The sequence below is a fragment of the Halichoerus grypus genome, chromosome 4 (genome assembly GCF_964656455.1).
Source record: "Halichoerus grypus chromosome 4, mHalGry1.hap1.1, whole genome shotgun sequence".
In the NCBI taxonomy this organism is placed as follows: domain Eukaryota; kingdom Metazoa; phylum Chordata; class Mammalia; order Carnivora; family Phocidae; genus Halichoerus; species Halichoerus grypus.
The window spans coordinates 94,024,363-94,050,137 of NC_135715.1; the positions used below are offsets into that span (position 1 = coordinate 94,024,363).

Below are 25,775 nucleotides of genomic sequence, written 5' to 3' on the forward strand. Positions count from 1 at the left end.
CACCCAGGCGCCCCTGTTGTGGTCATTCTAAATGTAGAATTCTGAATCTTGTTTCTTTCTATTGACACACAGGCATGCTCTGTATTCTTCCACCTCTGCCATAAACATTTTTAACTCGTCTCTGGACCTATTTAACCAAATACCTATTGTATGGACGTTTGGTTGTTTCTAATTTTCCACTATTATAAATAACACAGTGATAAATACTTTTATGGACAAAGCTTATTTCCATGTGTAATATGGGATCCTAGAATTGGGATCACTGGATCAAAAGGAGTGGGCACTTTTAAGATTTTTATTTTTTTTATTTTTTTTTAAAGATTTTATTTATTTATTTGACAGAGAGATACACAGTGAGAGAGGGAACACAAGCAGGGGGAGTGGGAGAGGGAGAAGCAGGCTTCCCGCTGAGCAGGGAGCCCAACATGGGGCTCGATCCCAGGACCCCAGGACCATGACCTGAGCCGAAGGCAGACGCTTAACGACTGAGCCACCCAGGCGCCCCAAGATTTTTAATACTTACCCAACACTTTTACTTTTTCAAGGTGGCTGGGGTGTCTGTCTGCACCCAGAAAAGGGTGACACCTCAGCTTTTGTGGGGATGAACCAAGCTCCCACTCACTGAGTTGGTGGCTCTCCAACTGGAGCCAGCATCAGAGTCACATGGAGGGTGTGTCAAGCCCAGCTGGCTGGATCCCACGCCCAGTGCCTCTGAGCCAGTTGGCCTTGGGTGTAGCCAGAGACTCTTCACATCTAACAAGGCCCCAAGTGACTCTGATCCTGATAGTCTGGGGACCACACTAAGAAACCCTAACTCGAGCCATTATTGGTTTTCCCACTTTCTGCCAACTCTGTTAAAGATGGGAGACAACGAACAGGTGGCCCTTCAGAACCCATGTTCTTTGCCCAAAGCATCCAAAATTGAGCCAAGGAATTAAAAAATATATATATTATTTTTATTAAAGTCATGCACATACTTGGTTTAAATAATTAAATAGCGGGGTGCCTGGGTGGCTCAGTCGGTGAAGCGTCTGCCTTCAGCTCAGGTCATGATCTCAGGGTCCTGGGATCGAGCCCCGCGTCAGGCTCCCTGCTCAGCAGAGTCTGCTTCTCCCTCTGCCTGCCACTCTCCCTGCTTGTGCACTCTCTCTCTGTTGAATGAATAAATAAAATCTTTAAAAAAAAGTCCTATTCTATGTATGTATCCTTATATCTATGTAAATGTTTACTGCTGAGCCGAGTGGTGTACAATGATTTTACTTCCAATAGTTAACCTTTTGTTTTTTACGGAGTCACTTTTGATTGACTTATTTGTTTTATGTTGCTGTCCTTAATTCCCCCCAGTTCACCCAGAGCACTGGAAAACCCTCCAGTGCTGTTTCCCAGATCATCCCATGCCAACAGGAAATCTATTAGTTCCTATTTGTTGGATTCTTCCTGCTGTATTCGTTTCCTATGGGTGGCCGTAAACAAATTGCCACAAAGTTGGTGGCTTAAAACAATAGAAATTTATTCTCTCACAGTTCTGGTGGCCAGAAGTTCAAAATCAAGGTTCTGGCAGGGTTGATTCCTTCTGAACTGCTCCATGCCTCTCTCTCTTCCAGCTTCTGGTCGCTGCTGGCAGTCCTTGGCGGATTTTGGCTTGTGGCTGCATCCTTGTGATTTCTCCCTCCGTGTTGACGTGGCCTTCTTTCCGCTGTGTGTCCTTCTGCTCTGTGTCTCTCATGGTCTTCTCATAAGGATGCCAGTCATATTGGATTAGGTCCCCCATATGACTGGCATCCTTCTAAGTATGACCTCTTCTTAACTAATTACACCTGCTAAGACCTTATTTCCAAATAAGGTCACACTCTAAGGTTCTGGGTAGATAGGAATTTAGGGAGGATGCTTTTCAACCTGATAGAGCCAACAATGTTCTTTCTAGAGCCTTCTGATTTCCTGCCCTATTTGGGCTGGTTGTTCTCTAGACTTGCTCAATTCCCTTACCCTTCATGCTGAGAATTTCCTTCATTTCCCTCTATAAATCCTATTCCTTTCTTTCTTTCTTTTTTTTTTTAAGATTTTATTTATTTATTTGAGAGAGAGAGCACAAGCAGGGAGAATGGCAGAGGGAGGAGCAGACTCCCTGCTGAGCGGGGAGCCCAACTGGGGGCTCGATCCCAAGACTCCAGGATCATGACCTGAGCTGAAGGCAGACGCTTAACCGACTGAGCCACCCCGGTGCTCCTCCTTTATTTCTTATCTCCTCCGTGGTTGCTCCCTGGTGGTGTTGGAGCACATGCTCCGGCACCTGTCTAGCAAAGAGTTCGTGGAATGTACATGTTTTTGCATTGCATATCTGAAAATCTTCAACTTTCACACCTAATTTATAGTTTTCCTAGGCAAAAATTTAGGTTGAAAAAATCGTTTTCTCCTAGGATTTTGGAGGCTTTCTGTTTGGGCATCTGATGTTACAGGATGTGCCGTGTTATTCTTGTTTTTTTTTTTTTAAGATTGTATTTATTTATTTGAGTGAGAGAGAGAGAACACTCGCACAAGCAGGGGCAGAAGGCAAGGGGCAGAGGCAGAGGGAGAAGCAGACTCCCCACTGAGCAGGGGGTCTGATGTGGGGCTCCATTCCAGGACCCTGAGATCATGACTTGAGCTGAGGGCAAATGCTTAACCGACTGAGCCACCCAGGTGCCCCTGCCATGTTATTCTTCTTCCCCGGGCATTTTTACTCATCTCTTTCTACATAAGCTGCAGGATCTTCTCTCTGTCCCCTCTGTTTTGAAATGCCCTAGGGATGTGCCCCAACTCGAGGTGATTTCATCCTTTTCGCTGACATCTGGTGGTCCTTTCATCTGAAAATTCACATCCTTCATTTCTTGGACCATGTTCTTACATCACCTATTTGATTTCTTTCCCTTGGGTTTTTATCCTCTCTTTCTGAAACTTTTAATCAGATGGTGCATATCCTGGAATTGACCTCTGATTTTTTCATGTCTTTCCTCCTACTTTTCATTCCACTCTTTGTGTTCTGCTTTCCGGGCGATTCCTGGTCTTTATCTTCCAACCCATCTATGGAGTCTTTTATCTTGGTTATCATATATTCAATTTCTAAGCCCTCTTCCTTGTTCTCAGACTGCTCCCTATTTTCGGCATCCTGTTTGGGTCTTGCAGATGTAATCTTTCCTCTTATCTCTCTGATGATATTCCTTAGAGTTGTTTTGTTCAAGTTCCTCCTGCAGCCTGCACGGTCTGTTTCCTTTGAGTTCCTTCTCTCTGATTGTTTTGGTCCCTGTCTTTTATGTAATCAGCTTTCCTCAGATGTCCGTGACCTTGACTGTCTGTTCATGTTTAAGAATGAGTCACTTCAGAGCGGACTGAAGGCCCCATGTGTGGGGTGGCGGGGCATGTCTCTCAAGGGAGACTGGGCTGGAAGTGGCCACTGTGTTGGAAGGGGTCCCCAGCATCGCCATCTATAGGCCCTTTGTCTGGGGCTGTTAGATTCCTCCAGAGAAAAATTCTTTCATCTCCTGCCTGGGTGTAAACCTGGCTGCTGGAGGTCTGAAACCTGAGCAGCCCAGGGACGGGGCTGTTACCATTTTCTGGTGCGGGCGAGCCCGTCCATTAGAAATAGAATGAGCCACATATATACCTTAAAATTTTCTAGTAGCCACAGTAAACACAGTAAAAAGAAGCAGGTAAAATTAACCTCAATAATCTATTTTATTTAACCCAGTATAAAAATATTTTCATGTCGGGCACCTGGGTGGCTCAGTTGGTTAAGCGACTGCCTTCGGCTCAGGTCATGATCCTGGAGTCCCTGGATCGAGTCCCGCATCGGGCTCCCTGCTCGGCAGGGAGTCTGCTTCTCCCTCTGACCCTCCCCCCCTCTCATGTACTCGCTCTCTCTCATTCTCTCTCTCTCAAATAAATAAATAAAATCTTTAAAAAAAAAAATATTTTCATGTCAACATATAACTAATATAGAAATTAGCATATTTCACATTCTACTAAGTCTTCAAAATCGGGTGGCTTGCACTTACTGCACATGTGCTGTGGGACCAGCCACATGGCGAGCAGGCCATAGCCACGTGGGGAGAGCGGCCGCTGCCCAGGACAGCCCAGCTGTAGACCATCACTTCTCCCTTCTCTTCCCTGCAGAGGGCCTCCTGGGTCTGCCTCAGGCTCCCAGGACACTCTGAGCCCCTCCTGGCGTTCAAGAACCTCTGATTCTGCCTCAGTTTGCAGGGCATGCCTGGTGCCCTAGAAGCAGGAAGTTACAAGGATTTGTTTGCACAGGATTTACAAGGGGGTTTCTGTGACACCTGCTCACTCCCGGGCTGGGTTAACTGCCCTGTTCCCTTACGGGGGGTGTTGAAAATTGAGTCCCCTCTCCCCGCTCCCTCCTTTATTTTTAATCTTCAGGTTCCCCGGTCATTTTTGTTGCTTCGTGGGCTATCAGCAGGCACTTTCTGGAAGATGTCGGGTAAGCTGTTTGAAGGAGAGGTAACAAGAGTGTATTTTATATTGTCCAGTTCTTCAAGCAGGATGGGCACTTCTTTGGAGCTATCTAGAAGAGGCCTGTTTTTTAAACGGCGGGGGGGGGGGGGGCGGGGGGTGCAGGGGGCCCACAGGCGAGTACTCTGGAGTGCTGGGCTGGTGTGAGCTTGCAGATGGGTGGTGGCCTCCACCGCGTCCGCACCCTCCTGGGCCTGCCCACACCATCAGCTCTGTGGAAAGCAGGTGCTAGGCAGGAGCCGTGAAAGTCCAGGCAGGTGCCACTCAGTGAGGCAGCTCTGGGCCAACCGAGCTTTTCCTTCCTCCTGGGATCCCCTCCTCTGCTCCTCCCTACCCCTGGGGCGGGGGGGGGGGGATTGCTGTGTGAGAGTCCAGGAGGTGGGTGTAGGATAGTGGCATCCCCAGTGACTCCCGATGGGGACAGAGAGATCTAGTCTTTTCTCTAAAGCTGCCAGGCGCTGAGGATGGAGGTAAGCGCAGGGGGGCCTGCTGGGAAGTAGGCACGAGGAGAGAAGCCGAGGAGGAAGTGAGGCGGCCTGACAGAGCAGAGGCAGTTTCTCACGGACATGCTGATGCAACCAGCCCAGGATGTGGATTCGGTCGGAGGAGGCTTGCCAGTGTCTTTCGGTCCACCTCTGGCCCCAAATAATCATTTCAAAAGAATTACTTTAATTGGGTGAATTCGATTTTTTGTAAAATCTGGATTTTTAGCTTCTCTGGAGAACATGGGAAGTTCTACCAACATCTCTCATTTTCCCTTGTGGCAAAAATCAGCCGGAGCCAATGTGGCTGCCTTAGGCCCCACACATGCTCTCCAGCTTGCCAGGTAGCCCCCCACACCTGATGTCCCAGGGTCCTGAGGCCACATGTCAGTTACCCAGCCACTTCACTCACTGATGTCACCTGCCTGGCCCTTGTTGGCAGTTGAGTTTGTCACTGCACTCGCTTTGGGATTCTGGGATCTTCTGGCTGTCAGGTGCCACACAGGTCCGCTGCCCCGGACACTCGCTGGGCGAGTGTGGAGACCGGGGGGCTGCTCCAGCGGCCTCCGAAGTGCTCCCGGGCGGCCGGAGAGGGTCAGTTCTAACAGGGCTGGGCCCCCAGCCGCAGTGCTCGGGGCCACCAGCATGGTCCCTTCCTCAGAAGAGCACTTGAGGGAACTAGTCTTTCCTGGTCCCCTCAGCTCTCCACTCCTAACGATGCCTGGCTGTCCTTCCACAGGTGCTGGGACATCAACGCCAACGCGTCCATCTGGTGGGTCATTCGGGGGCCCGTGATCCTCTCCATCCTGGTGAGTGGCCGTCTTGCCGAGCTGGGCTCCAGTGGGAGAGACGGAAAGAGTGACTGGCCTGGACAGAAGGCCAAGAGAGACCACTAGCTTTGTTCCCTCCAGGAGCGGGGAGGGATGAACCACAGAGCTTCCAGAGGCTGGTCAGCAGCAGGAGGGTCTAGATGGGGGATGGGAGAATGGGGGCTGGGGGGTGCGAGTGGGATGAGGGGCAAAAGTTTACATAACTCTCTTTGGTTCGTGAGTGGCCACTAAAATGTGGCGAGCAGAGCTCCTTGCCCTACACTGGCTGGCTCTGTGCTGGCCCGAAATGCGCCCCCTTCGGATCTCTGGGTCCTGATCTTTTTTCTAGGCGTTCCTCTTGTTAAACTGAGAAGAATCACTGAGCTGGGGCCATAGGATGGGGCTGGGGAAAGCTCAGTGAGGCTTGGTCTTGGGCCTTTGGGGTGCTGTTGGGGGGGGCAGGCCTGGAGGGGTGGCCCCCAGGGAGAAGATACAGGAGCGACTCTTATGGACCGGGAGCTCAGAGTGTCTCAACTGGGCTGCCCTTCAGAATCCCCTGGGAGCTGTTTCAAATATCTCTGGGTAGCCAGAGATTCGGGCTCTCTTCGTTCTGGGAAGGGGCCTGAGGGCTCAGCGGGGGTTTAAGTTCTCAGGTGCTTCTGCTCTGCAGTAGGGTTGGGACGCCTGGAGCTGAGCCTGTGGGTAGAGACAGGAAATAGGGGGACAGAGGGCGGGGGACCCACCGGGGTTGTCTCCTGGAAGGAATCAGCCCCTCAGCTGTGTGCAGGGCTCCGAGGGACACCATGGCCGCAGGACCCTTTGGCAGGAAGCTCCCTTCGTGGATCTGCTGCAGGTGGGTGGGGGGTGGGGTGGGGTGCAGCCCAGGGCAGCAGCCCCCACCCACCTCTTTCACTGGCTGGCTCGTGGACCTTCCAGGGGGCAGCTGGGAGGAGGCGGCCATTCCAGGACCTCCTTCTTTTTTCTTTTCTTCTTCTTTTTTTTTTCCCCAAAATAATAGAATTCATGTCAAAAAAAGTTGGAAGATAAAAAATGTGTTTTCCAAAAGGAAATAAAATCACACATACTTTTAGCACTGAGACACACACTGTGAATACACATGTGCTTTTCCTTCCTATCTTTTTCTTTGAGCACACACACTTTTTTTCAAAATGCTTAATATAGTTTTGTATACTAGTTCGTGTTTCTCACTTAGCAGCAGATGTGAGCTGTCCCGTGGCCTTTGAAATTATTTGATCCACCGATGTGCTCTGGCTGCATAGTACTCCCATAGGAGGGTCTTTCTTCCTTTAGTTAGGCCCGTTTCCTTGCCATCATTCTGGGGCTCTGACCGCGCCGCCCAGGAGAGCCCCGGCTGAGGGACGATGGACCCTGGGGGTCCTGGCGGATTTCACCAGACTCTGGTCTCTCTAGTGATGTTTGGTGAGCACTCCTGATGCAAAATCTCCCAACAGGGCCCCTGGCTGGCTCAGTCTGTAGAGCATGCGACTCTTGATCTTGGGGTTGTGAGTTCAAGCCCCACACTGGGGGTAGAGATGACTTAAATAAATAAATAAGAACTTAAAAACATCTCCCAACCAGTAGGTCATGGGGCCTAGAATTCCACTATTTAGGACTCATTCTTGAGAGCTTAAAGTTTATTTTTTGTTTTTTGGGTTTTTTTGTTTTTGTTTTTGTTTTTATTTTTGCCTTCAAGTGCTCCCTATGAAGTTAAATGCAACTCTAAGATTAAAAAAATAAATAAAAGTAAAATAGCCTTTATTCATTTACACCATGCATCGCCAGCTCCGAGCAAGATGCATAAACAAACAACAAGCTGAGAAGCAAAGTTCTCAAAGAGGCAGCTGGGCTAGAAGTCCTGGACAGGCGACTAATCCTTGTCTTTTGGCCAGCATTTCCAGGCCCCAGGCTGGTTGTGTGAACAATGAGGGTGCCCGGCTGGGCGATTCCACTGATCCCTGCTTCTCTAAATGGTTCTGGAGCTGGCAGGTGGGTGAGAGAGGAGGAGAGGTACTGGGCGCCACGTGAGCACCTTTATAACATTCTGGCACTGGGCTGGGGGAAGGGGACACCAAACGAAATAATGAGACTGCATTCCTGTCCTTTAGGAAGTTATTGAATTGACACGTAAGTAGACACACACAACTTTGACAGGTGCATGTGTTTGGCCTCTTTCAAATATTTCAAGTGCTTACGCAGTAACATGATCCCTAACTGCAATGTATCAGGAAAGATAGGTAATCAAGGGCGGCTTCCTGGAGTTGGTGATTAAACTGCAAAGTGACTATAAGGCTTTGAAGCAGTGGTTCTCAAAGTGTGGTCCCCAGACCAGCAGCTTCAGCATCACCTGCAAGCTTGTTAAAAAATGCAAATTTGGGGGCCCCACCCCAGATTTACTGACCTGGAACTTCTGGGGGAGGGAGACCCCCAATCCGCACCCAAAACTTTAAGAACCTCTGAGAGAAGAAAGCCTTGCCACTCAAAGTGTAGCCAAGGACTGGATTTGGCATTACCTGGAGCTTGATAGAAGTGCAGACTCTCGGGATGCCTGGGTGGCTCAGTTAGTTAAGCGTCTGCCTTTGGCTCAGGTCGTGATCTTGGGGTCCTGGGATCGAGCCCTGCATCAGGGTCCTTGCTCAGCGGGGAGCCTGCTCCTCCCTCTGCCTGCCGCTCCCCCTGCTTGTGCTTTCTCTCTCTCTCTGGCAAATAAATAAATAAAATCTTAAAAAAAAAAAAATGCAGCATCTCAGGTCACCGGTGACCTGCCTTTTAACAAGGTCACCGGGGAACGCCAATGCATTCCAGTGTGAGGAATCCCTGCCACAACTGAGCAGACCTTAGAGCTCCTGCAGCCAGGGATAGGCGCGGGTGCTGTGTCAGCTGTCACCTCTAGACAGCCTGTTCCACCGGGACTCTGGGGCGGCAGGCTGGGCCGGGTGGCTCAGCGACCTGCAATCCCGGGTGTGGTCTGCAATGCCTTCTCTGCCCTCAGGGCCAAGGGGTCAAGGCCAGGAGAGGTGGCAATCACCTTCAGCCCACACTCTCCTCTTATGTTTTACAGATTAACTTCATCCTTTTCATAAACATTCTAAGAATCCTGATGAGAAAACTTAGAACCCAAGAAACAAGAGGAAATGAAGTGAGCCATTATAAGTAAGTGGAGAGCAAAGACCCAGGCATGCTCAGTCAGTCAACAGGTATTTAGAGTGCCTATGGTTTACCCAACTGGCCCTGGTTCCAAGGAGGTTATGATGCAATTGGGAATGGGGGTGGGGAGAAGTGGGTCCACTGGGAAGCCTTAGATGCAGGTTCAGCAGTGGGAAGATAAAGAAATCTCTCAGGATCCCAGGGAGCAGAGATCTGTGTTTGGGGCAGCGTTAGGGAGTCTGCCAATGGGCTTCAGGGACCCAAATTCAGAGAAATGTGTATAGGTCTGTGTATTTTTCAGGGGAGAAAGGCTCTAGCTTTCATCTGATTTTCAAGATGTGCGATCCAAAAATACTTTAAAACCTTTAAGATGTTAAAGGGAGATGCTGTATTAGCTTGATAGGGCCCCCATAACAAAATAACCACACATGGGATGGTATAAGGAAGAGAAATTTATTTATGCGGAGTTCTGGAGGCTGGAAACCCAAGATCCAGGTGCCCACAGGTTTGATTTCTTCTGAGACCTTGCTCCTGGCCTTGTAGACGGGTGCCTTCTCCCTGTGCCCTTACCTGGCCTTTTGTCCTGTGTGCCGGAATCCTGGGTGCCTCCTCCTCTTCTTATAAGGACACCAGGTGATTGGACTAAGGTCCCACCCTAATGACCTCATTTTACCTTAGTCACCTTTTTACAGGCCCTACCTGCAAATACAGGTAGGTATTTCTGAGGTCCTGCAGTTAGGGCTTCAATGGGTGAATTTGGGTGGGGGAGACACAATTCAAAACAGAATCTTTAAAGGCAAATCAGTGTCCAACGAAGACTTCTCTGTGATGTTCTGGGCTTTGAGAATCTGGTAGTGACCTGGATTGCTTGGTGACAGATTCTCCAGGACATCTTTAGGGCAGTGGGCACCACAGTAGGGTGGAGCTGGGGAATCCAGGATAAAGTTGCCAGATAAAATAGAGGATGCCCAGTTCAGTCTGAATTTGGGATAAACAATGAATAGTGTTTTAGCACTTACTCCCCCAAAATATTATTCCTTGTTTATCTGAAATTCAAATTGAACTGGGCATCCTGTATTTTTATTTGCTAAATTTAGCAACCCTAATCTGGGATCTGGGAAGAAAATGAAAGAACTTCTCCTTATAGATATTTATTATCAGAAAAATAAGAATGCTGGTTTCGTGAATAATAGGTTCAATGACACATGCACGTAATTTATAAATAATAAAGTTATTTGGGTGGATACGTGTTCACATTTTTTTTTCCTGATGGCGTGCATGATCAGAAAGTGTAGAGGACTGGCCCTGGGTGATGGGTACGTGGGAGTTGGAAATTCTCCAAAATACAAAGTAAAACCACAAAGATTTGGGGGCACCGCTGCAGGCCTCTGCAATCTGGCAGGTTGGGGCTTGCAGAGCTGTGCCGGGCGGGAGGGGGCAGGACACCAGCGGGTCTGTGTCTGCAGGCGCCTGGCCAAGTCCACCCTCCTGCTGATCCCCCTCTTTGGAGTCCACTACATCATCTTCGCCTTCTCCCCAGAGGACGCCATTGAGGTCCAGTGGTTCTTTGAATTGGCCCTTGGCTCGTTCCAGGTAAGTTTCAGGGATTATGACCCTTGGGAGTTCATAGAGACAGCAAGCCAGGTCTCCCCGGAACGGTCCGGCGCTGCGGTGTGGGATGCCTCATCAGGCACACACCCAAGAGGAGGTGGGCAGGACCTCACTGTGCTGTGGGACCCTGAGTGGGACCCAAGTCCCCGCACCGGTGAGATAGGGGTGGGAGATAAAACTAAGGAGAGAGACTGACTCCAGAGAAGACAAAAGGGTACATACATAGTCAAATGACGTTAGCTGAGGGCTGTGGCTGAGCCATCAAAAAGCGGGGCAGGAAGATGGGCATTGTGGGAATGGGCGAGGGTGGGTGTCTGAAAGAGAATAAAGTCCTCCTCTTCATTCTGGGAAGTCCATGAAAGTGCCCCAAACTGAAAAATCCAGAAGGAGCAGCATCAGCATATTATTCAGAAGCAGCAAAGAGAATTCCAAGTAGTTGCCTCTGAGGCACAGGAAATGGGGGCAGGGGTGTTCGGAGGCTGCTCTTGTTTTGTGAGGAGAATCATTGGACTCTTTGAAACTATGTGCACACACAATGTATCAAAAATAAAAACCAACTTTAAAAAAAAGGAGAGTGAGGGGAGAAATCACCTACCTCCTAATTCAGTGAGATCTTGTGAGGCTTAAAAAACAAATGGTAAAAACAACAACAACAAAAAACAAATAGTAAACATGTTTGGACAGGACTTTTGTTTACACTCTCATAGCTGTCTCCTTCCAAAAATAATATGATGTAGCTTTCAGGAAGACCATACAGAGGACCCCCCCCCAAAAAAAGTAGATGAAGGATCAGTGAAAAAATAAAATAAAAGTCAAAATTGAGTTCATACAGAGAAGCAAATTCAATAGAGTGCTATGAAGGTAGGAGAGATGGGTCAGACATTTGGTTTGGAGCTTCACAGTAGCCAAAGCAAAGACAGAAACACAATCTGTTCCAAGATTTATAACATCTATAGATGGGGACAAGCTAATTCTCAGGAAAAGCCTAGACATTATAGGCTTTGGGGCCTGAGAGAAATTTCTCCCAGGGGATTTTCCTCAAGAAGCCAGACTGTCCTCAACAACACTGATTATCCTGCAAAGTCCTCCTCACTGGGGAGACTTTGGTCTCAGGATGGGGCTCAGAGTCTCCCCCAGTCCCTGAGTTCGGTTCGGGGGGGGGGGGCGGGGATCAGGGTCATCCTCCTGTCACTTTCAGCTTCCAGGAACACTGGGAACACATTCTTGAGCAGAATCCGGTCTTGTCCTAACCCTGCCTTCAGACCCTACCCCAGGGCTGTCCCCTTTCTCCTCACTGGGTTCTCCTCTGCCCAGCGCTCCCTGCCAGCGCCCAGGCCTCCAGAGAACGCAGCCTCTTGCATAATCCATGTTCTTTGTTTCTGGACCAGGGAGCTTTCATGCCCACCTGCTCTTGTAACGTGTGGGGAGGCTGGGCTCACACAATGGCCCATTTAGCAGGGGTGGGGATTCCAGGTCCACAAGGGTGGAAGACCTTGAACTGGCTTCCAGAAATGGGTAGTGACCTCACTTCGAGCATGGAGACCCAGACCTCCCTGCATAGAAAGGGAACTTCCTGTCCCCTGGAGTTGGGGCTTGTGGTTGGGGCCGAGGCTTGCCAGTGAAGGCCATTCGGCTTCTAAGGAAATGGCTTGTCAAGAGAAAACCAAAAGCGCTTTCCTAATGTTCCCATAGAAATGTTTACGCAAGTCTTTGAGGCTTTTAAACCTTTGTTCACATACAAACATATATCATTTTATTGTATATTATACACGTATATTCTATATAATGTACATATTTTTTTAAATTCTGTATTATAGAAAATGTCTCCCATATATTAAAGTGAAGAGAATAGTAGATAGTGAACCCACTATGTGACCACTGCCCACTCAAGTCCTGGCTGGTTCCATCTCTGTCCCCATCCTCTCCCTTCACCCCATCCCCCGTCATTTTAAGCACATCAAAGGGATGGATTTACTCAAATGTAAATATTCTAGTACGCATCTCTGGAAGACAGGGGCTTAAAGACACACAGAACCACAATATATTATCAGTCATAGACTTCTAGAAACGAAAGTTGATTTGCTTTTTCTGATTATAGAAATAACACTTATTGTAGAAAATCTGGAAAATAAGGAATAGTTAAAAAAGAAAAAAAAATCATCCATAATCTCATGACCTCAGAAATTACCTGTTAAAATGATGATGGGTTTACTTCTAAGTCTCTCTCTCCCTCTTTTTTTCTTTTTAAGTCTCTTCTCTATCCAGGAAGACACACATGTACACACAGCCCATATAACTGAGGTCATGCTGTGTGCGGTTTTCTAACTTGCTTATTCTAATTCTCTGTCTTCCAAGACTTCATTTTTAATGATTGTATAAAAACTGTGGAATTTCTTAAACTTGCTGGCTGTGGGAGGCCTGCCCTATCGATATTTGGGGCACGACTAACTCTCCCTCCCTCGGGGCTCCCTCACCTGACCTGCGCAGATGTGTCCCAGGATCTTGGAGGCCCAGGGGTAGGACCCGCTGGGCCCAGTGAGATGGGCAGCCCCCGCAGCCAGCAGCCTGACCACCAGCTCTGGGCCAATCGCACACAGCGCCAGTGCTGCCGAAACCCCCTGTGACTCAGTTCCTCCCTGAGGGAGACAGGGCTCCTCCCCGCTAGGGCTTTGGCAAGGATTAAAGGAAGCATCTGGGACCCAGCACCCCACAAGTAAGCAGGCCAGGTGGCACGCCGCATCCTGTTCCGTTTCATCTCTTAGCCTTTCACACCCTCCAACAGTGGTTCCCAACTGGGAATGTCCATTAGAACCACCAGGGATTTTTCAAAGCTGCTGCGGTTTCCATCATCCTCAGACATTTGGCCTTGGGGTATGGAGTGTTTACTCCCAGGTGATTCTAACGTGCTACAAAATTTGGAAACTGCGGCCTTGAGTAACTGTTCCAGCCGCTCACCTCCTCCAAATGATGCCCATTCTGGGTAGCGGTCCTCGGTGCCCGATATTCTAAAGCAAATTCTTCCAGGTCTGTCACTAACTCTTGTTACAACGACCGCAGCCCTGAGCAATTGTATGTATTAAGCTCACCACAGCAGGGCTGGTTCATCATTCTTGGGGGTCTTTTCCAAGTAAGTAGGTGAGGGCAGGCCTGGATGGGACTCGGAAGGGGGCCTTAGGGCCCCCTGAGGTCAGAGCTAGGACACCCAGGCCTCTGAGGGGGAGGGAAGCCTCAGGGCAGAAGGAAAGGCAGGCTGGCCCAAGGCAGCTCCCTGAGGAGGTGAGCAGGACATAAGCACTGAAGGGACCCTGCCCGTAGCTTATGGTCCCAAGCGGGCCTCTGGGCCTCAAATCCTGCATCTCGAGACCAGAGTCCCTGTCCTGGCAAAGCTCCATGCCAGGATTGGGGGGCAGGGGAAGGCACCCCTGGGAAAACAGGCGCTCCAGATACTAGGGAAGGAGGGTCCTAACAGGTACTGACCCCCACCCCACCAGGGAACATAATGTGTATATAGCCTCACGGCCCCAGCCAAGGTGATATAAGCAGGAAGTCACACCCACTGCTTGCTGGCCGGAACCTACACTCCGGGCTTTGTCCGGACCTCACGCTCGCACATTCGTGTTTCAGTTTGAATGGTTGCCTGTTTTGGAACATCTCCATTTCCAGCTTATCTTGAAAATGAGCCCACCCACACAGGGCACAGGGTCTCCCATGGGCTGGCCCCACCCCCTACCTGAGGGACAGGTGCACATCAGGGGCCGCCACTCCCTGCTTCTCCCATATGGCCCACCTTACTAATTCAGGTGACTTGCCCCGTCCCCACTGGCCCGTTAGCTGCTTCTACTCTGAAATCCCATGTGTGCAACGCCCCACTCTGGACCCTAGCCCTGCCCCAAGGAGCTGAGTCTGTGCTGGATGATGCCGCCACAGCCAGAGACACTGTGGGGACCCCAGAAGAGGTAGTCCCAGGCGCCCCCCCCCCCCGGGGGGTGAGAGGTGTGGGAAGGCTCTGGAGCACTTCCTGGGGAGAAGTGAGCCTGGGGCTGGCAATTTAAGGACATGGGGAGGAGGTTGGAAGGAGGCCGGGTGCCGGAGCACCTGCACTGACCCCCTACTGCTCTGCCCCCCTGCAGGGCCTGGTGGTGGCGGTCCTCTACTGCTTCCTCAATGGGGAGGTGAGTGTCCTCGGCTGCCTCGATGGAGGAGCTCCCTAGCCACTGGATTCCTGCTCAGAAGCTCCCTGGAAAGGGTGGTGGGGAGACATGGATGGTGTGGCTGGGGGAGGCCTGGGTCCCCTGAGCTCACTTCCTAGGAGCACTGAAGAACCAGGAGGCCTAATTAAAACAATTGCTGGGCCCTACTCACCCCCCATTTCTAATTCAGCAAAAGAAGGATTCTGTACGTCTGGGTTGGAGCCTGAAAATGTTTAACAAGCATTCCAGATGATTCTTATCCTTGGGCGAGTCCAGGAACTAGAGGAAAGGGCAAGCACCCCAACAAAAACCCAGGCTCCTGACTGCTGCTTGCCTGATGGGTGATCCTGCTCATTGCCCTTCTTTGGGCCTCAGTCTTCCCCTCTGCTCAATGAGTGACTCGATGATGAAATCTCTGACACTCAATTGCTCACTGACCCCCACATGAGTGCTGACTCCCCAGGAGGGCTGCACACTTACCTCGAGGTCTCTGCTCCTCCCCAGAGCATTTGGGTGGGGACCCACACAAGCCGTGCAGCCCACATTAGTTGAATAGTGTTCACACAAGTAAGGCCTTTCTGTAACTGGTGACCATTTATCTGGTTCCCCACACTTGAATGGGAAGAACCTCTGTTTTCCAAACTCCAAGCCTAAAGCCTGGCTTCAAAGGTTTTGGGCTGCTACAGCTGGGAACTGTGAAGATTTCCAAAGAGCAACTCCAGGGTCCCCAGATAAGGTCTGAACTAGGGTGGCTTTATGGGAATGGGTCCCATTGTCCCGGGTGATGATCTGGACGTTGGAGTTCTGGAATTCGTGAAACAAGCCCAGGCCCCTTCGGGACACAAGCAGTAAGGTGGCAGGTGAAGGCGTCCAGGCGAGAGGGGGCCCTCGATCCCTACTGGACATTGGGGCTGGAAACGGCCCATCTGAGTGGCCTGCGGGAGAAGGGGCGGCAGGACCCCTGGGCGGCAGAGGCAGGGCGCGTGCCGCGGTCCCGGGCGAGTGAACGGGCCTGTGGGCACCAGGTGCCCGTCTGCCCAGCTGACGGCTGGTCTCCGGGCCAGGTGCAGCTGGAGGTTCAGAAGAAGTGGCGGCAGTGGCACCTCCGTGAGTCCCTACTGCGCCCCGTGGCCCTCAGCTCCTCCTTCAGCAACGGCACCAGCGGTCTGGCCCACAGCACCAAGGCCAGCACCTCGGAGCAGAGCGGGGCCACCTGCAGGGCCGGTGTCATCTGAGAGTCTGGAGCAGGGCCATCCACGGGACAGACACCGAGACGGGTCATGAGAAGGCCAGACACTGCTGCGGGACAGTCCCGGAGCCGTCTTCTCAGCAGACATCATCTGCTTCCTCCTGTGACCAACAACCCCCCCTCCTCTGAGCCTTGGGATGGGGAGGGGGCTCTGGTGAGAGGTTCCTCGGAACTGAAAATAACGGGGGGACCATGGGGCAGGAAGAGGGCCTGGGTCAGGGGCTCCAGAAGAGGACAGGGAAATAAATGGTAGCTGGGATGGGTCTGGTCTCTAACTGCCCACTCGTTTTGGCCCTCGAGACACAAGGTGAAGGAGGATGCTCCCGCTCACTTCCCTACCCCTTCCTGGAGTTTCCAGGGTTAAGTTTGAAGCCCATGAAACAGGAGAAATGGAGACCCTTGGCCCTGGGTGGACCCTCCCTACGCCTCACTACAACTCACCTGCCCAGCTGCTCTGACCCTACACTTCAAGACGACTGAATTAATCTGATCAAGTCAGTGAGGCCAAGAGAGCCCCAAGACCCCCAGCTTCCTCAGTAACCCTAGCGTGGCACAAGACACCCCTCTATTCCTCCTGCTTGCAGTTATCTACAGCCCTGGGGGCACAACAGCTGGGAATAGAGCATAGATTCCAGGGGACAGAAAAGAGAAACAGGTTCACCAAGGTCCCGCAACTTGCCCAATATACTCTGCAAGAAGGGGCATGAGTTCAGTCCAGGGCTTTTGGTTTCAAATCCCCATGCTCTAAGGCTGCGTCTGTTTCTTCACTCCTGGGCACCGGACAGGGGCCTGTCTCCCCTTTATTCTCTGGATCTCAGTTCCCTTGACTGTAAGCACACCCTCATCACCAGCCATGTGAGGATTAAAGTGAACTGAACATTTGAACCCTTTTATAAAACAAAGCCTACCAGTGTTTTCGGGGGCGGGGGGGAAGCATTCTGGACAGAAGGCACAACATAGAGAAGGCATCTTGCTGGTGGGTGACCCTGGACAAGTGCTGCCCCCCTCTGGGCCCTGGCTTCCCACCTCCGCACCTCCCCACTGCAGAGACAAGGTCACACCCCTTTGTGCCAGATGAATGGCCCCTGGAATGAAAGGTCAGGTGCCTATTTCCCAGGGCTAAGAACCCAGCCCGTCTGGTTGATGAGCTCTGTTCTCTGAAAACCGGGTTGGCCCATGACACCTTTCTTCAGTGATCTCCAAGGACTCCATATACATTTTGGAGTCCAAGTTTTTTAAAAACCCACGAGAGAGAGAGAAGCACCCAGCCCAGCCCAGAAAGTGGAGCCTGCCCACCAGGGCGGGGCAGAGACCAAAAACCCATACCAGAAGTAGCTAGAGTGGAGCCGGTGGAGAGGGAAGGGGTTAGTGTGGAATGAAATGGCTTGAGGGCAAATCCCCCAGCTCTGGGGCAGAAAAGACACTGGGAAGGGGGCAACTGGTTCCCCAGAAATGCACATCTGCTGGCAAGGATGGAAATCTCCACTGGTTCCTGGTCCCCTTCACCTGCACTCATCCCCAGGATGGCTGTTAATCATTACTCAAGGCCCAGCAAGGCCCCTTGACCCCCCTGGAGTTCCGCAGGTCCAGACATGAACTCTTTGGAAATGTGCTCTAGAATCAAAAATGGTACCCGAGGCCGTCTTGACCCTTATCAAAGCCGGACGCGCACACACGCTCGCCTCGGGAGGACCGTGTATTGGGCTGGAGGGCTGTCCTGAGAAGCTTGCTGGAAGGGTTCAGGCAGGATCCCCAGACAGGACAGCCGGCTGCAGGAAGTTGCAGTTATTCAAGGATTATGCACCGCCCCCCCCCCCCCCACACACACACAGCAAAGGGCAGGGTTCAAATCGAGTCAAATGGTTTGAAAACCTAGCATGTGGAAGAGATCGAGGGAATCCTGAATTCTGCCTCCCTATCATGACTGAAGCTATAGCAGGGAAATGTGCCCATAAGGCCCTTTGAGCTGGTGGAAGAACAGTCTGAGGCACTGACTGGATATGCTTTGCTGGAGGAATGATCCACTCCGGGCCTAATCCCAGGAGACCCCAGGGGCCCCACAGCCCCTATCCTGGCACAGAGTCAATAAAACAACTGGGAGCTGCACTTAGCTGTGCAGCCAGCCCAGGCGCCGTTACCCACACTGCTTCCAAATCTATTCCCATCCTGGAAGGATTCAAGAAAGGATTTTAAAAGAAGGATTCAAGAAAAGGGTTTTAAAACGTGTTACTTCTCCTAAAATCAACATCCTAATAACTGGGCTAAAGCTGGTGGCACTGAAGCACCCTCCTGGCCTCTGGCCCTGCAGGCCAGCTGCAAAGGCTGCTGGGCTGAATCTGGCCAACCACCCAAAGGTTATTGGCTGAGAGGCAGCAGTTTCAAGGTCATTGCCCCACCCTTCCCCCCCCACCAGAGGTCACGTGTTGGAAACGTCCCATCTTGACCACACTTTCTCGTAGAACCTGATGTCCTCGGATTTGGGAGGGGGGCCTAAAATTTCCTTGGTTGGCCCCAGGGATGGGTGATGCTGTTAATGTGAAGGCCACTGATGGCATTCAGAAAGAAGAGGAAGGAGGCCGTGAACTCGCACCAGAACATCAGGGTGAAGCCAGTGAGCGTGACGTGGTTCCAGAGGAGGATCACAAAACTCAGGAGCCCCCCGGAGGAGAGGACGAAGGAGACGAGGAGGACGACAGAACCCATGGCCCACTTGCGCCGTGAGTGGAGGTCCTCACACACCTGGGACACCATGAGGAGCTCTAGGCCCAAAATGGCGGCCACCACGGCCAAGGCGCCCACGCTGCGGGCCAGGACCATGCCCACGGCCAGCCCGGGCACGTGGGCCCAACTCAGGTCTCTGAGACAGTGTGTCCCCGTCTGGTTGGACGAAGTGCAGAAGTGCCAGAGCCCGAAGAGGCGGTCCTCAGCCAGCAGCCAGTGGCCATCGCAGATGGAGACGGAGGAGAGGACCAAGGCCAGGGCAGCACACACAATGATGAGGGCCCGGATGAAGGATTCCAAGAAGGGCCGCTGGGGCCTCCTCTGGGCCAGCAGCCTCTGGGCCTGGAAGACACCACGGAGGGCATGTCAGGGAGGGCCCTCCTCCACCCCTCCAACCTTTTTAGGGAAAATCCTTGTCCATGCCCCCAGCTTCCCAAAGCCTTATTTTCTTCTGCTGCAGTCTCCTTCGAGGCCCAGAATGCCCACCTTTGCAAGTAGCTTCCTTCCCAACTCCTCCTTACCTTTCAGCACAGACCCACTCCCTTGGGGAGCCTTTCCCCCATTCCACCTGCTCCTGTCCTCTATTCAAGACCTAGAAGCACCGACTATCCAACTATTCACCAGGCATGAAAAGTTCCCTGACCCTTCTTTCTTTAATGATCTTCACGAATAAGAAATCCAAATTCTATTGACCAGCAGGTTGGCAGATCCTCGTCAGTTCTGAATTCAGAAAACTCGTCAGGCCAGGCTAGTGTGACCTTGAACTTGCAGTACCCCCTGGGTTTCTTTGTACACAAAGCAAGAATCCGGGCACCGGATTATTAGTATTCTTTTTTTTTTTTTTTTCCAGTTAGCACGCTAATACAAGGCTACATTCCCCTTCTCCCAGGACTTCCCAGTACACTTCAGTTTTACCCTAATCTCCACCCAGCTGGTTCTGCATGTCCCAGACTCCATGTTATTACCTTGTTTTCCTCGGTACTGAAAATGATGTTTGCACTTTGCCCTTCAGTCTTGCTCAGCCTGAACCTGAACCCCACCCAGAGTTCGCCAATCAATATGTCTGTCTAGCAGCTTTTGGGCGTGGAGAGGCCCCTGAGGCTCTCCTTCAGCCTCTAGTTTCAGCCCTTAAGGGTGCACCCACCCCTCTCTTCTGGCAAACTGGGCCAGGACACCACCCAGGCATGGGTTCCATCCCCAACCAGAAAGCAAAAAAAGAAAAACACTTCAAAGAGTCAAACTCCTTACCACTGCCAAGCCCTGCACCCTCTGCCCTGCCTCCCTCTCCCACTTCACCCAACACACTCTTCCTGTCCCCCTTGCTCAGACACAGCAGCCCTCTTTCTAGACCCAAGGACAAGCCTAGAACTTTCTTCCTCAGACCTACCGGCCCCTCCGCCTAAAAGGTTCTTCTCCAGGCTACCTCCTTTTCTCCATTCTTCATGTCTCCGTGGAAATGTCCCTTCCTCAGAGATCTTTCCTGCCTCCCCCACCCCATCCAAACCAGGCCTCCTCCAGTCAGGTGGCTTGTTTTCTTCACTGTTCTGACCACCAGTTGTCCATTCCCTTCCGACTTGTACTTCTATATTGCCTACCGTATGCAGACACTGTGCTCTCCAGGAGGGCAGGGCCTCCCAATCAGGCACTGCTGCATCCCTGGTGCTTGGTGCAGAGCTTGAGCTGGGCATTCAGTGACAGCTTGCGCAGAGCCGTGGGATGAATGGTCATTGTCACCACTGTCACTGCTACCCGAAGCTCCCTCTCAATGAGTCTCCTACCCAGTCATAAATTACCTCCTTTACAGTGTGTATGGAAGCAGCCCAGGTCACACCCCAGTCTGGGAGGCAAGCAAAGCAGGTAACTCATGCGCATCTGTCACCGCGGGGGAAACCGAACAAGGACGACGGGGTGCACCCTGTACCATGTGCAAATGGAGGCTTCCAGAGGCCAGTCGGTGGGAACACCTCTCAGTTAGGGACAGAAAGCAAAGCCATGCTCCTGGGAGACTCCTGCGGTCGGAGCCCCAGCAGGAACATCAGGCCGGCTGCTAACCTGCCCACCTGAGCAGGAGCGACTGATAAATTTCAGCCTGAGGGCTATGTGAGTAAGGACCCGGTTTGCTTTCAGCACTTCTGCCTAAGCAGGGCCCTATTTTACTCAAACCTGTGAGGTTCCTAAGAGTAGGGAGCTCCAGCAGGGGTGTGTAAAGAGGGAAACTGTCACGCAGAGGTCAGATGACTTCCCCAAGGTCACTCACCTAAATCACAGTAAAGCCTGTTACAGCTGCCTGGACAATTGTATAATGTGCACGGCATGGGATGCATCCAGCCAATACATACTGACGGGGGCCTTCCAAGTTCGGGGCCTTTGTGTTAGGGGCTCAGTATGACTGGTGAGGAAAAGGAGTAGAGTGCAGAGGGATGCCCGAGGCGGGGTCAGGGCCCCAACTCACATCCCCAAAGGTAGCCTGGGGCGTTATAAAGAACACCCCAGTGGAGTTGGCTGTGGTTTCTCAAACTGTGACCCTCTGCTTCCTAAGCGGCTTCCAGGTGCTGAAGCGGGGCGGGGGGGGGGGGGGGGGGGGAGGGGGTAGGGGACGCTTCCCACTTCAACCACAACAGGTCCTTCTTACCTGCTAGAGACACTGGTGGCCTAGGAGTCTGTCTTGGATTCCATCAGAGAAAAAAAAAAAACAAAAAACAAACCAAAAAAAGGCTTTCCTGCTAAGAAACAGACTAAGGAAATCTTGAAACCTCTGCTTCTACAAACCATTAAAGGTGTTTGTCCTTGGGTGGCTTCTGAATCTCTTTGGCCCTGGGTTTCTCATCTACAAAATGGAGTTGGCGACCCCTGCAGGACAGCAGGTGCCATGAAGTTACCTGGCCAGGTTACGAGGCCCCCAGAAGCTGGTTGGTAAGGTCCTAGGATGGGAGAGCCCCAGATGCAAGGCCCCAGTCAAGTCACGAAACCCAGGACCCAGGACCTAGGGAACAGGTACGTCCTGTCCCCCGCTCAGCCCCACCTGCCTTGGGCACAGACTGGACTTTAGTCTCCAGCCCTTCAGACACCACACTGGGATCAAAGAGAAGACAGCTCACATCAGTTCATTTCTTTCCCCTCCCACCTGAACGCAGGGCTTCGTGGAAACTCTCTGATCACCAAGAAAACTCCCAAGGATTAAATGAGATCACGTCCATAACGGTGCTTGGGGGCTACTGACAATATGAGCAACAAGATGAACGCATATTGGAGTCTTCATTCCTAACCACCCTGCCCCACACTCAAGCTGCCTGCAGCTTTGCTGACTTCCAGGGACCCAGGGCCTGAAACCTTCTGGAGGGCAGCTCGCCACAGTGTGGTCAGCGGAGGGCCAATGGACAAGAAGGAATGAAGGCTGTCTAGTCCTGCCCCTGCCCTGCCCGCCTCCAGCTGTGGGACCTTGGCCAAGGCACTTTAATCTCTTTTCTTCTGCGGAAAAAATGTGTTTCTCTTTCCCATCTCTAAATCTGAATGATTTCTATGATCTCCAAGACAGGGTCACTCGACAGTCCTGGGCCACTGAGTCCAATGCCAAGGTCTTCTTTTCCTCTATACCCCAGGACCCCACCGGCTCCCCTCAACCCCAGAGGGTCTGCTCACTATTCAGTCCTCATATCCCCAACATTACCCCCCACCCCATGCATGCCTCCAGACTCTGCCCACTCTGGGAAGGCCCAGGTCAGGCCCCCATCATTAGTAACCAGAAATTTCTTCGCCAGCTTCCTAAAGAGTTGGCCTGCACGACCCCAGCCAGCCTGCTTTTTGCTGTCTGTCCTCTGGCATGCATGCATCCCTCTTCTCTGGGTTTTCTTGCCTACGAAGGAAGATACAGCATCTTCCTCCTGGTGATTGTGGGTGGGGCTGGAATGAGTTAACACAAGATCTTAGAACAGCCCCTGGCACGGCTTTAAGGGACTCCTGAACAGCAGCGACGATTGTCGGACAGGGACAGCGCCCACCCCGCAGGGCAGCCTGTGCCGCGCGCCACCCTCGCGGCAGAGCCTGGGGCTTGAGCTCCTCTCGCCCACGCGCGCCCCACGGCCCTCCCCCGCCTCTCCCGACGCTAACGAGGTCCCTCACCTGCTACCAGTCTTCTGCACCCCCCGCCCCCCCCTCCCGGGCCCGCACACAACGCCCCCGTCCCGTTAATCCAGCCTGCCGATTTTGCACCTCTTAATTTAGCACTCACTTCCCCACACGTCTTCTAAATCCTTGTTTGCAAGTCTCTCTCCGCAGCTGGACCGCGGGGCTTCCGGAGGGGAAAACCTCACCCTGTCCCACCCTTCTCACGGTGGGTCCCCCTCTTCCCAGGGCCTGCCCGGACGCTCCCTCCTCAAGACTCAAGGTTCAGATCTAGAACAAAGAGGAGGGACTCGCTGCAACCCGCCCCTCCTCCCCTAAGCGGCTGTGTCCTGGCTAGATGGGGTTTGGGGGGTGCCCGGCGGGTAGGGTTTCTCCTGTTAGTAAAAAGTAGAAAGGGCAAGTAGGATTCGGAGCCAAGAAGTCCTGCTTTGCATCTAGATTATGTCCCTTAGCCCGCTGCCATGGGCTGGCTACTTCACCTCTGAGCCTCAGTTATTTTGTCTATCAACTGGGCGGTACAGCATCTACCAGAGTCAGTGTTGGGGTGCGGGGGTTTGGGCAGTTGCATGCAAAGTCAACGAGCCTCTGTAATCGTTAGGACGGTCGGGCCAGTCGGGACGAGGCGAGCTGCTGAGATGCCTCCGTGGAGAAGCTCGCTCGCAAGGTAGCTAGCGGTCCCGCCACCCATTTGCCTTCGGACAGCAGCGCGCCCGAAGGGAGGGGGCAGGAACGGGGTAGGTTCTCAGCCAACAAAAACATCTTTCTCCAGTCTGAGAAATCAAACCTTTGGGGATGTGGGTCCCCCCCAACCCCTCGCTACAGCCTTCTCTAATAAGTATCCGCGCGCCGCAGCGAGTGCGTCCCCGCCCCAGCACCCAAGACGCGTCTGGGAGATGGTCTTTCTAGCCCCTGCCCAAGAAAGTTCTGGCTTTCCCCGGAGACGCATCCTCACGTTACATAAGACATGCCTCACTTTGCAAGTGGACTGTGTCCATCCCTCCACCCCAGACGCGCCTCTCCTTTTTAAAAAGGAGGCGCCCCTCTGGTGAGCCTAACCACGGTTACTGGTGACCCCCCAAAGAGAAGCAGAAAAATCCACCCAAGAAGCTTGGGAGCCACGGGTGCTTGCAGGGCCGCAAGGAGACCGCGCGCAGGAGCAGCACTGGGGGGGGGCGCCCCCAAGTTGCTTCCGGCCCACCTTCCTCCGAACCCCGCAAGCTTGCAACAGAGGGCGGGCACGACGGGGCACTCCCGGCACCCCCGTTCCCCCGCGGCTGGATCTGGTGCTCGGCGCAAAGTCCCCTCCCGCCCCCCGGTGGGGCAGAGCCCCGGGCCGCTCGGGGGCAGCGGGCTCAGCGCCCCGCCGGGTCCCCGGGGTTACCTGCACGGCGATGGCAGTCATGCTGCGCCCGGGCTCGGCCGCGCGCTCCTCCTCGAGCCCTCCGGCCGCTCGGCTGCGGGCGCCTGCTCCCGGCCGGGCCCTCTCCCCGGGGGCGGAGCAGGGCGGCTGGAGGGCGGGGGAGAGGGACGGGGCAATCAAAGCGGAGCACTGGAGCCCCGGGGCGGGCGCGTCTGGCCCCGCCGCCCTTCGCGGCTCGGTTTACGCTGAGTCAGCGCTGGCGGCCTGGAGGAGCCCCCGGGCAGGGGCGGGGAGGGAGGGCTCGGGACAGGGGGGGCGCGGACCAGGCCTGAGCCGGCAAGGGTCCCCCACAGTCTGAGGGAGGAGGATCCGGCACTCGCGGGAGGGCTGATCCGGCTGACTTCGGCGCCGGGAGTTAACTTCCTTGCTGCAGAACCTGGGGGAAAGACTTCTCCTGGGGCTTATTCCTCAAGGGAGGGCCAGGCCAGCGCCAGAGGAGTCGGTTCCAGTCCCAGCTTGTCCGGAGGAGGCAGTGAGGTCCAGAGAGACGAGGCACGCTCCCCGGCTCTGCTGTCTTCCTCACCCGCTGTGTGGCCTTGGGTTGCTTATTTAACGTCTCTGAGCCAGGGTCAATAAATAATATGTGTGAAAGGTCGGGGCCTTGCGAGGCCCTCAGTAAGTATAAACAGAGGGGAACTTCCTGGGGCAATCCTTGCATCGTTTTCTCTCCCCCAAAGGGGGATGTACAAACCCGCTCCCTTCCTGGCCTCAGGGACCACTGAAAAGGCAAACAGGACAAAACAAAAGTCATTGTTCTTCCTTGACTTTTTTTTTCTTGATAACTCTTCCTTGACTTTTGATGGGGCCTGAGTTCTAGAGGAGGCAGCCCATAAAGTCCCAACCAAAAAGGAGTGGGAGTGGGGAGTGGGTCCAAGGGCAACAGATTCCAGCTAAGACCCTCCTTTCCTTCCTCAGCTGTAGGGAAGTGTGTGTGGATTAGGAGGGGGACGTCTGCTTAAAATAAAGCAAGATCCTCTTTCTCTGTAACTAAGTGGGATCAATTAAATTATTTGGCTCAATTAGGCAGGCAGGCAGCTTCCCTGTGACTTTACCCAAGGACATTCCAAATAACCACATTTCTCCTGGACCAGAGAATTTCCAGATGCTAAGAACGAAACAAAACCAAACACAAAAACAACAACGACAACAAAACCAGGGCACTTCTCTCTTTTCCAAGAGCCGTGCACGAAAGGGGGAGAGTTACAGTAGGTAGTCTGCATCTCCCTGTTAGATGTTCATCTGACTCCCATCACTGGCTGAGAGACTTTGTAAAATCCTTTAACCCAGTCCTTGGGCGTAGGCACAGGAGGGCCTCACTCAGCCTCGCATATTGAAGTTCAGTGGAAAGCCAGGCCTGGGCTTAACTTTCACCCCTTCCCACCAGGCTGCACCAAAATCACCTGGGGGGACTTATTAAAACAGCGATTGCTGGGCCCCAGCCCTGAATTTCTGATGGAGTAGGTGGAGGGCAAGGCCCCACTGTGTGTGTGTGTTTCCAGC

General features: G+C 52.7%; 2 protein-coding genes across 2 annotated transcripts in view; one reads left to right on the top strand and one right to left on the bottom strand.

Annotated features, from left to right (window-relative positions):
• Positions 1-16,108, top strand: part of SCTR (secretin receptor) — a 76,053-nt gene extending 59,945 nt beyond the window's left edge. Inside the window, exons 8-13 of the mRNA XM_036079621.2 lie at positions 4,414-4,474; positions 5,728-5,797; positions 8,877-8,968; positions 10,429-10,555; positions 14,704-14,745; positions 15,828-16,108. Coding sequence (XP_035935514.2) covers positions 4,414-4,474; positions 5,728-5,797; positions 8,877-8,968; positions 10,429-10,555; positions 14,704-14,745; positions 15,828-15,998 — 563 coding nt within the window. The 3' untranslated portion in view covers positions 15,999-16,108. The remainder of the gene's footprint in view (positions 1-4,413; positions 4,475-5,727; positions 5,798-8,876; positions 8,969-10,428; positions 10,556-14,703; positions 14,746-15,827) is intronic.
• A 2,105-nt stretch (positions 16,109-18,213) lies between these two features.
• Positions 18,214-24,356, bottom strand: TMEM37 (transmembrane protein 37). The gene is made up of 2 exons (XM_036079651.1): positions 24,237-24,356; positions 18,214-19,075 (listed from the first exon to the last, which is right to left on the bottom strand). Exons 1-2 carry the CDS (start codon positions 24,255-24,257, stop codon positions 18,503-18,505), a joined length of 594 nt encoding a protein of 197 aa, XP_035935544.1. The 5' UTR covers positions 24,258-24,356; the 3' UTR covers positions 18,214-18,502.
• Positions 24,357-25,775: the final 1,419 nt, after the last annotated feature.

What these genes read in the sequence shown, in the direction of transcription:
- TMEM37 (XM_036079651.1), bottom strand. Translation starts at nt 24,257, where the DNA reads ATGACTGCCATCGCCGTGCAG. An exon ending in TGACTGCCATCGCCGTGCAG is followed by an intron (nt 19,076 to 24,236) that starts GTAACCCCGGGG and finishes GGTGTCTTCCAG; the next exon opens with GCCCAGAGGCTGCTGGCCCA.